Below are 11,488 nucleotides of genomic sequence, written 5' to 3' on the forward strand. Positions count from 1 at the left end.
TAATACAGGAAACGCCAATGTGCTGTACAAGATATATTGTGTCAATGAAGATAATTGCAGGTAGGTAGCCATGTTAATCTTCAGTAGAAGAGCAAGATGCAAGTGCAGTCAGAGTATAAGCTTTCAAAAGTCAAAGTTTCTGACAAAAGAGCTTTGATTCTCAAAAGTTTATACCCTGGAAATCTTGCTTGTCTTCAAACTGCTACTGGACTCACATGTTATATAATATATGTCAGAATTTAATGTTTCCTCTTCATGTTCTATCTATGTCAAAACTCTAGAAAATAAACTTTACAAATTTCCTTTCCCGGAAGATGGTAGGATTATCCCCTCCAAACACACCCCATCTCCCATGTTTGCTGATATTGTACAAACACATCTCCAGCAAACAAATGTTTGTGCAATAGATACTAGGTCCAGGCTAAGATGTCCCCGGCTTTGCAAACAGAAGGAAAGTAATCATTAATCAAGAGGGTTTTTTTGTTTTTTAAAAGGTTTAAATTCAACCAAAGTGCTTAAGTCAAGGTGTCTCTTTGTATGAGTTCCACAATTTTCTGAAGATGTTTCAGATGAGATTCTTCTGTGCACTGCTGTGCTTCAGCATCACCTGGGTATGAATTAAATTTATCTGCTTGTCCTGTGGGGTTTTTTTGTTATTACAATGTTTCTATTCTTTCAGCTGCTTACTGACTTAAAGAGGAAATGCATTTGTGCTAAAATCAGCCTTAATGCAACTACATAACAGAAAAATGAAATGGGTGTTTTCGTTCCCCCCTCAGATGTTTGGATCAACAATAGTGCTTCTAGAACCATATCTGTGCTTCTAAGATGCAAACTGTAGTTATTTAATTGTATATGTACAAAAAGACCAGTGTCCCCAGTTTAGCCCGGAACAGCAGATTACATACAACAGTCTCAAGATGAGAAATTTGTTTCCTGTTCTTCCTCACAAGATGCAGTTCACTGATGACCCAAATTAGTATAGCATGTTGATATCCAGATGAATATTATCTGTATGTGGGTTGGGGCAACAGAATACTTTATAAATGTCTCTTTATGATTCATTGATTGATTGAAAATATTTATATTCTGAGCAAATTTCCTTGTTTTCTACACAATAAATATTAAAAAGTACTTTTGAGTAGTATATGAAATTATAAACATTTCCTGCAAAATCAATATAGCCAAAATTTTAGTTTAGTTTTTAAAAATGAAATGTATAATTATATTGAATGGAAAAATGAATGGATTGCAATGCAGTATAACACACACACACAAGAAATACGAGGTTTATGTTTTTAATGCAAAAAAATTCCAATAATGATAAATCAATGTTAATTTCCTTTAGACCAAATTCACATGTTTTGCCCTAACTTCTTTAAACTAAATACAATTAACTGAATTGTATTTGCATACATTGCATATTTTGAATTTGTTTAATCCAATCACTATTTATAGAGGAAGAGGAAACATCATTTGCTTGAAAGATAGAAGGTAGCATGAAGCCATGTTATAAGTGGATCTCCAAATTACAGTAAATTCAGATAAGTCCAATAAGCTTAGAAGTATGTCTGACCTAAAAGCATTTGAAAACTACTGGTCTAGTGTCTACCAACACTACACTTATAGTTAGTATATAACCTGAAGATGCCTAATGATTTAAGACAGAGGTTATAAAACTAACCTGATGAAAACCTTCCTCAACACATGGTTGAAAAGTTAAGGACTTAATCAAAATACCAGAGAAGCTAAAGCAAAGTCTGCTTGACTTCATTGGGTTTTCATGAAAGATCTTCTCTACCCTTCTCATGAGATCTTCTCATATGATTCTATAAAAAGGTAAAGGTAGTCCCCTGTGCAAGCACCAGTTGTTTCCAACTCTGGGGTGACATTGCTTTCACGTTTTCACGGCAGACTTTTTATGGGGTGGTTTGCCATTGCCTTCCCCAGTCATCTACACTTTCCCCCCAGCAAGCTGGGTACTCATTTTACTGACCTTGGAAAGATGGAAGGTTGAGTCAACCTCGAGCCGACTACCTGAAACCCAGCTTCCACTGGGATTGAACTCAGGTCGTGAGCAGAGTTTAGGACTGCAGTACTGCAGCTTTACCACTCTGTTTTATGGAATTAGGGTATGGGCACAATCTAGTCAAACCTCTTTAAACCCCATTCATTTTATTGGGATGTTAATCCTGCTTGGATGGTGCCCTGTCTTTTAAAAATGTCCTTCCTACCCCTTAGCAATACTTAAACATAAACAGAGGCAATTAAATGGTGGTGTTTTCATTATTTAGTATTATAACCCATTCATCTTAATTTTGAGACTTATGAAAGGATTGTGTTTAAGCAAAGAACCAGTACAAAATTTATTTTAGTTTAATTTAAACATTCAGATGAAATAACAGAAACAATAACAAATACTTGTGTGCAGCTGATGACTTTATTTTAAGATTGGGTTCAATCCAGCCAACTTTTTCACTTAATCTTGCCCAGTTCTCCTCTTTAATACAGTCCTTATCTCATGAGGTTTTTATCCCATGCAAGTTCCATGATATCCATCATAGCCTTTTTTGGTGGTGAAAGGGGAGCCCTGCTCCATTTTTCAGTGATGGGAAAACTTACTGGATGCAGCCCTATAAGTGTTCTAATACTGATATGTATTTTTTGGTTTTGACTCAAGGAATTATTACTGTGAGATTAAGAAGTGTGCCTTTTGTCTCCCCCACTCCCTCTTCTATGACAGGCAGCAGAGGGTGAAAGCACTTTTGAAGAACATGGAGGAGGAGTACGTGGTCCAAGAATAGTGGAGCATAAAGCTCAGTCTGACTGCAAGCAAGATAAGAATTGGCCACTGTGTGCTGATGATGACTGGGTAAGTGAATGGAAAGCAGCAGGGCCTGAAGCAAACTAGTCAGGTTTTCTATCACATACCATTATCTCAGTACAACATGATGGTCATGGTGCAGTCCACATAAATGGTACAAAGGATGATGCAACATAGAAGTCCCTTGAATTGCTAGGTCAGCTGAAAAACCCCTAGGTGCTGTTTACCAAAAGAAATATGTACAGCTGCAGTTAATAGATGTGTAGTGACAATCAATTAATATTATGTACATTTCTATGAGAATAAGTGTCCTAAAATTCAGTAGGATATACTTCCAAATGGACATTAATGGGAGTAGACTGCTCAACTTTCAGGTGTGAAATAAAAGGCAATGTGTGGGTGTGAGTGTGGGTGTGTTAGAGAAAAAAAAGAATCATGGCTTAGTTATCAATGCATTGGCTTGCATCCACTAGAAATTTCTACAGAAAGAAGGGGTTTCTGTCCATGGAGTGTGCTTATCTCACTCTCCATCCTTTTGTAGCCCCAAATGTCCCCATAATGCTGCTTGCTGGGAGCATGGGAACCCCAGGAACATGAGGAGGGGGAGTCAGAGGTTTATAGTGGGGGGAGATCAAGTGGAAAATGGTTAACAAAAACATAATGTTGCTCTATCAAAGCTGGCAAAGAAACCACTGAAGGTTTCTATCACTGAAGGATAACAATATGGAACTGTAAGCAATCATAGCTGTGTTTGGCCTTTAATACACTGAGTCAAATATTAATTTGCGGTATAAAAAAACAAGACTGATCAAATGATTTGGAAGATATTTCATAACTTCAATCCTCATTTCTTTCAGGGCTCTAAATGTCCTTCAGGATGCAGGATGCAAGGGCTAATAGATGAAACAGATCATGACTTTAGTGACAGAATAAATAAACTTAGGAAAATGCTCTCAGACAATCAAAACAGCTACAAGAAAGCTGTAATTGTGAAGCAGGAGACCATTGACATCCTGAGCCAAAATCTGATAAATCAGCATGGTAAGTATCATCCCCAGGGAGATGAGAATCTTGTAGTTCACTCCTAATTTGTTTATACTCTCAAATTCTGTCCAGAAAAAGTTCAACTTGTTCTTCCAGGAAATGAATTCATATACATCAGGCTTGGAGTCAGCAATTGTGCATCACCTTTTCCTGCCAGATTATTCACTGGTATTATGAGGGAAGCATGCATGCACAACTGTTCTGTGGCATGACTGGGGAGAAGGGTAGGTGGTTAAGAGCAAGATTTTACAGAGAAGGGAAGAGAGCACTATATTTATATAATTTTTATGAACTGCAGTTATAAACAGTGTTCCCTCTAAGCTGAGTTAGCATGAGCTAGCTCACAGATTGTTAGCCTCCAGCTCACACATTTTTGTCTTAGCTCAAGAAGGATGATCAATAATTTATGCAGTAGATCACAACTTTAATACCAGTAGTTCACAAAGTAGAATTTTTGCTCACAAGACACTGCAGCGTAGAGGGAACATTGGTTATAAGCAATAAAATGGCATTGCACTTACCTGTAAGAGATGATCATCGAAAAATCATCTGTTCTACCTGGGAAATGCCACTGGGCCTGTAGACTCTATATGGAGTATCCTGAATACTGGATTGAACACTGGAAGTGTGGTGGCATTTTCCATGTGGGATTGCTCAAAGACAGGGCTTTTTTTGTAGAAAAAAGCCCAGCAGGAACTCATTTGCATATTAGGCCACATCCCCTGATGCAGCCATTGTTCCACACAGGGCTTTTTGTAGCAAAAGCCCAGCAGGAACTTATTTGCATATTAGACCACACCCCCTGACATCAAACCAGCTGGAACTGTGTTCCTGTGCATTCCTGCTAAAAAAAAAAAAGCCCTGCTCAAAGACCACAATGATGAAATTTGAAAATACATCTTGAATGTGCCAGAATATTCACTTTTTCTTTAATAATGTTAGATTCAGATTGTTTCAACCTGTTCAGTTCTAAGTAATATTAACTGAATTAGGAATTGTAATATTTCACTTTTAAAATGTCCATTTTTAAATGTTGTAATGGTCACCTTTTTTTCTTATACTTGAATATTAGTTCCAAAGACATTCAACACAGTTCCTTGGTTCTCATTCATATGGGGATTTTTCAGTGCAGGGACAACACAAAGACTCTCCAGAAAACAGCCAAATCAGGGAATGATTCATCAGGCTGCCCTCATCCCTCCCTTTACTATGGAGAAAATCTCAACATCATTTCCTCCCAAGTAAAGGTGAAGATGTGGCTGTGGAGCATTCATCGGACCAGGTGTGGTTAAACTAGCTTAATGTTAAGAGCCACATAGAATAAACATCAAATGTTTGAGAGCTGCAAGATATGAACATCACATGTTTGAGAGCAGGAAGTCAGGAAGGCAAACAGATGGAGGAGGAAGAGGTGGAAAGAAAGCGCCTTTGACTTTAAATGCATTATTTAAAGAGACAAATGCCTTCTTCAGGCTGGCTGACAGGGTGGTGAGGGGTTTGAGAACCACACAATATGTTGTGAAAGAGCCACAAGTGGCTCCCGAGCCACAGTTTGGCCACCCCTGATCTGGACACTCTTCTATGGTGGGAAGGGACTGACCAAAGACTTTCAGTCCTTTAAAAGGTTTTCAGGGGATTGTCCTTGGGCCAGTCGCTCACTCTAAGCTTACCCTACCTCACAGGATTGTTGTGAAGTTAAAATGGAGAAGATGAGAATGACTGCTTTGCCCCCCCCCCCAATGTTCCCTCTAAGCTGCAGAGTCTTGTGAGCAAAAACTCTACTTTATGAGCTACTGGCATTAAAGTTGTATGCTCTGGGGTCAATTTTCCTGAACTAAGACAAAAATGTGTGAGCTGGAGGCTAAATATCTGTGAGCCAGCTCATGCTAACTCAGAGGGAACACTGGTTCCTGCTGGGAAAAAGGCCAGGATATATATGAAGTACAAACATTTTTCATTTCTTTTCCAAGTTGTACTGCTGCATTATAGTGCAGCTTGGGTGGGGGGGATTTAAAGGGCATTAAAAAGGGCATTAAAAAGGAGTCTGCAGATTGCAGTGGTGGCTGCTTGCACAATGTACAGGGGTGACAGTGAGGAGCAGGATGAGGGGGACAGCAGCAGAGCAAGCAGTATGGGAAAGGGGCATGTGGACGCTGTTCCTGCTTGTTCTAACACTACTTGCTGCTGCTGCTGCCATGTTGGGGGCACCCCAATCCAGAAGCAGCCTAACTTGAACAGGAAGGAAGGAAGCAAGCAAGCAAGCTACAACAGGAAGGAAGGAAGGAAGGAAGGAAGGAAGGAAGGAAGGAAGGAAGGAAGGAAGGAAGGAAGGAAGGAAGGAAGGAAGGAAGGAAGGAAGCAAGCTACAATATGAAAGGGCATGCATTGAATTCATTTCTGAACCCCCCATTTCCAGTAGTATGACATACTTCTGATACAGTGAATAAGTTTGGATGTGATTTTTGAAGCAGCAGAAGGATTTGTGGACTAGGAGGGAAAAAACGGAATATTTTATGCTTACATGGATGTGTGTCTTTGGATGCATCTAAGGGTTCCTTGGAGTCTAGTCAATGCGTATCACTTAGATTTGATAACGAAATTCCCTCTGTCTGCAGTCAAAACACAAAAAGGTTCAACAAAAATTACAGTGAGCATTTATATGTTTAAATGCTGATTTAAGGTCATTTTGAGGTAATTACACCTTTAAATAACTAGACTTACCAACCTCAGAATGAGGCCTGACAGTCTCGCAGGATGACAACTGACCTCCAGATTTCAGAGATCAAGTTCACCAGAGAAAATGGCAGCTTTTGAGGATTGACTCTGTGGCAGGAACTTATTTGCATATTAGGCCACACCCCTGACATCATCATTGTTTTGCACAGGGCTTTCTTTTTAGAAAAAGCCCAGCAGGACCTCATTTGTATATTAGGCCACAGCCCTTGACACCATGCCGGAACTGTGTTCCTGTGCATTCCTGCTCAAAAAAGCCCATATCACCACCTCCCATCCCAAACCCTGTACTCCCCAGACAGTGCCCCCAAATCTTGAAGAATGTCGCAAGCCAGAGTTAGCAATCCTATGAAGAAATGTGAGGGAAAACCTATCATGACAATAATGACTTCTTTTGGTCTAGATAGAGAAGATAGCTATGGACAGTTATCTGATGATCTAAGGAGGAGACTCGTGACACTGAAACAAAGAGTTGATACCCAATTGACCAGAATTAGAGCACTTCAAAACAGCATCCAAAATCAAGTCACAGAGATAAATCGTTTAGAGGTAAGTTGTGTTGTGTTGTTTATTATCACTTACAAAGGCAGGAGCTGTTGTTTGTCATGCTAGTTGATGAGCTACTCTGTTGAAAAGACATGAAAAACAAGTTAAGAGTTCTTTGTCCTGTTGTGCCATTTCCAGAATCATACACCTTACACCATTATTATATTTATCAGTTTGTACTAGTTTGGAACCCATTTTCCTATCATGGCTTCATTCAGTGATAGCGAAAATTATAATTTTGAGGAAGATACTGAGAGTATTTTTTTTTTAATTGAGAACTACTGTTCCATCCCATTGTATGTTGTTTTGTGCTGCTGAAGCCACTGGAAACAGAACTGAAACTAGAGTTCCACATAGCACTCAATAGAGCTGTATTTCCCCATGAAAATATAACAGTGCATGACCTCTGAGATAGTTCCTACAATGTGTTGATTTAGAAGTATTCTTCCAGTCCTATTCAGCACAGGTTCCCCTACTCCTTTTTGTTTCCCCTTTATCCTTGATTTACAGCCTAATTAATTTCCTTTCAGTTTCTCTGCAGTTGGCCCAAGCATTCAGAAATCAATTGTTAATTAGTAGTTCTTGTGTATAGCATCCAGTGCAGAGATTAAGTACTGTACTGCTTTTTGCTTTGCAAGGAAAGCCTTTACTCACTTTTAATTTATTTTTATTATAAATTTGTAATCATATTATTATGATTACATGTCATTTTTTTTAAACGGCAGCTTTGTCTGCAAACTGAAAAACAGTATTAACTTTCCCAAACAGGAACTGGCAACAAACAATTGATTCATGACCAGTTGCCAACACGATTCACTGAATTTACCTTTAAAATGTAGTATAAATCAGGGCTTTTTTGTAGCAGGAACTCCTTTGCATATTAGGCCACAAACCCCCTGATGTAGCCAATCTTCCAAGAGCTTACAGTAGGCCCTGTAAGAAGAGTCCTGTAAACTCTTGGAGGACTGGCTACATCAGGGGCATTTCGCCTAATATGCAAAGGAGTTCCTACTCCAAAAAAAGCCCTGATCATGACAAGTTCCAAAGTTTACATGTCTAGAAGCAATCTAGGATTTTCACAACTGGGACAGTTAGACCAGTGTGGATCTAATTTCAATTTGTGGATCTAATTTCAAAAGATTTAAATAAAGGAATATATTTCCTGCCTTACTTCGAAAGGACATGATGCCCTTCCAGTGGATGTAAAATAGTGGCATCAGCTTTCTTACAACTTTTTCAGTAGCCTCAGTGAAGCCAGTGAAATGAATCCATCATAAATACACACATAATTCCATATGTATGGTTAAGAATAAAACTTCTAAAGGACATTTGGAGATCAAATTGCAGTCACTTAATTTCTCCCCATCCATCTCTAAATAGGTGGACATTGATATTAAAGTACGTGCCTGCCATGGATCTTGCGCTCGAAGTGTTGTCTATCATGTGAATCCAGAGCGCTATAACAACATAAGGAAGCAACTTGTTCAAGTTAGTGGCATCAACTTGCAACCAGAATTCCAAAGTAATCCCTTGAGGGTCTTGAAAATGCGACCACTGAAAGACTCCACTGTTCCCGAGCATTACAAAACTACACTCTTACCAGAAGAAGACATAAAAATACTTAATAAGTTACATCTGTATGAAGCAGTATTAGAAGGTCCAGGATCAGCATCCGGAGGTTCAGCTGTAGTCACCAAGCAGGTTGTCTCAAAAGCAAGTTCCAATGGACAACCGCATACCACCAAGGCTGTCACTCCTGGTTTTCTGGATGGACTACCTGAAGAAGCAGGAGGCACCATCAACATCAAAGTTAGCTCTTCTGGTGGTGGAAGCGGCTTCTCTGATCTTTCCCATTTGTCAGAGGTAAAAGAGTTTTTCAGCCCAGATTCCAGTAGCAGACTCCATGGAACAAGCACCAACACCCATGTTGTGCATATTGAAGGACCTGACGTTTTCACTGACCTACAAGAGGGAGAAGATGATGATTTCGGAAGGATTTCCTTCTTACCTGAATCCCATTCTAAAACAAGTGGCACCTCATCGCATTCCAGAACTGTCATAAGCAGCAGCAGTAGTACTAATAGCTTCAACAAAGGGGGCTCCACTTTTGAAACCAAATCCCTAAAAATTTCTTCCCCATTTGAAGAGACACATAGTTTGCAACATGATGAAAGTGGAGAGGATACTCCTGATTTTCGGGCACGCAGCTTGAGCACAGGCGGAGAGAAGCTGGGGGAAAGCTACATCGGGACAGGTATCCATCACCGAAAATAACTATTGAGGGAGCAAGAGTGAGTTCTGTTTGCAACCAAACTGACACACTGGCTATACTATTACCTCAATACATTTCATAGTTAAAAAAATACAAATAAAGTGTCTGTTTTGTTGCCATTTAGGAACGGTGGGGAAAGTACTTCTTACTGTTAGTGATTGGATAGCAAGACAGTTGCATAGAGAGTGTCATCTGGAATTAAAATGTGCATGTAAGAAATAATTTCAGGGGGAAGACAAGTTCCAAAGTTTCTTTTTAGTGTAGCAGGAAATTAAATGTAGCTGGTAATCATCAGCATTATTACTGTTTGGATTCCTGTGAGCCTTTTATAAAGTTTAACTGAAAACCTCTGTCAACCAGATCAACTTTTTTTTTTAGACTGTGAGGATATCCATCAAAAACATACTTCTGGTGCCCAAAGTGGCATTTTCAGAATCAAGCCAGCAGGATCCACTAAGGTTATTTCAGTTTATTGCGACCAAGAGACCAGTTTGGGAGGATGGCTCCTGATCCAACAGAGATTTGATGGGTCATTGAATTTTAACCGGACCTGGGAAGACTACAAGAAAGGTTTCGGCAGCGTGGATGGCAAAGGGAATGGAGAGCTCTGGTTGGGCAATGAAAATCTCCATATACTGACCCAGAAGGACACTGTCCTTCGAGTGGAAGTAGAGGACTGGGAGGGCAATGAAGCTTATGCAGAGTATTATATGCATATAGGTTCTGAAATGAAAGGTTATAGACTCAGAATCTCTGATTATGAGGGCACAGCTGGAGATGCTCTGATCATAGGCTCAGAGGAAGAAGGCAGTGAATACACCGCTCATGCCAACATGAAGTTCAGTACTTTTGACAGAGACAGTGATCAGTGGGAAGAAAACTGTGCTGAAGTATATGGAGGTGGGTGGTGGTACAACAATTGCCAAGCTGCTAACCTCAACGGAATTTACTACTCAGGAGGCCAATATGACCCAAGGAACAACATTCCTTATGAGATTGAAAATGGTGTGGTGTGGGTCCCCTTCAGACCCTCAGATTACTCTCTCAAAGTTGCTAGAATGAAAATTAGGCCTGTAGAGACAGACTAGAAAGAAAAGGAAAAATTAAACTTTCTCCCAAACTATATACCTCATAATTATACTGTATTTTTATCCAAGCAACTGAATGCAACTGAGACACAACTGCATATTAAATAAAACAAAATGTTTCACTCTTTAAAACATTGGTGGTGTGGTTGATTTTTTTACAATATTGCTAATATTTTAAAATGGCTGGTGGGCTTGGTGTTCATAGTGCACCAATCGATACCCACTGAAATCAATACTATTGTCAGAACAAAAAAATTCTATGGGTTGCATCCAGTGACTCCCTTTCACTAAGTCTGAAGTCTCCTTCCAACAGGAAGAGGCTTTCCCCATCACAGGAAGAGTTGCCCCAAACTTTCAACATGGTGTTCAAAGAAACATTATTCTTCTGTGGAGAGGGCAGGGCCTCCAGCAGCAGAACCTCAGCAGGGCTGATATACTGGGACACCACTACAGAGAGCCAGTTTGGTGTAGTAGTTAAGTGTGCGGACTCTTATCTGGGAGAACCGGGTTTGATTCCCCACTCCTCCACTTGCACCTGCTGGCATGGCCTTGGGTCAGCCATAGCTCTGGCAGAGGTTGTCCTTGAAAGGGCAGCTGCTGTGAGAGCCCTCTCCAGCCCCACCCACCTCACAGGGTGTCTGTTGTGGGGGAAGAAGATAAAGGAGATTGTGAGCTGCTCTGAGACTCTTCGGAGTGGAGGGCGGGATATAAATCCAATATCTTCTTCTTCTTCTACTACATGGGGAAATGCCACAATGGAGCTCCAATGAGAGCAGGAGGAGGAGAGTAAGGAGCAAGTTGAGAACCTGTGAAAGTAGCAACCTGTTTCCAAACTTTGTCCCTGTTAGGGGAAGAAGGAGATTATGGAAACACTGCTGAGACTTTCTGAGGCATATGAGCCAAGCTGGCAATGGTGTTGCAAACAAACAAACAAAAAACCCTCAGGGGCTTAAAATATTTAAGGGTGGATGGTTTAGGGAA

General features: G+C 40.1%; 1 protein-coding gene across 1 annotated transcript; it reads left to right on the top strand.

Annotated features, from left to right (window-relative positions):
• The first annotated feature begins 475 nt into the window (after window positions 1-475).
• FGA (fibrinogen alpha chain) lies at window positions 476-10,639 on the top strand. The gene is made up of 6 exons (XM_060246615.1): window positions 476-611; window positions 2,744-2,872; window positions 3,682-3,865; window positions 7,005-7,150; window positions 8,528-9,401; window positions 9,798-10,639. The coding sequence occupies exons 1-6, from the start codon at window positions 561-563 to the stop codon at window positions 10,505-10,507; spliced, it is 2,094 nt and encodes a 697-aa protein (XP_060102598.1). The 5' UTR covers window positions 476-560; the 3' UTR covers window positions 10,508-10,639.
• The last annotated feature ends 849 nt before the right edge of the window (window positions 10,640-11,488 follow it).

The sequence above is a fragment of the Heteronotia binoei genome, chromosome 9, assembly GCF_032191835.1.
Source record: "Heteronotia binoei isolate CCM8104 ecotype False Entrance Well chromosome 9, APGP_CSIRO_Hbin_v1, whole genome shotgun sequence".
Lineage (NCBI taxonomy): Eukaryota > Metazoa > Chordata > Lepidosauria > Squamata > Gekkonidae > Heteronotia > Heteronotia binoei.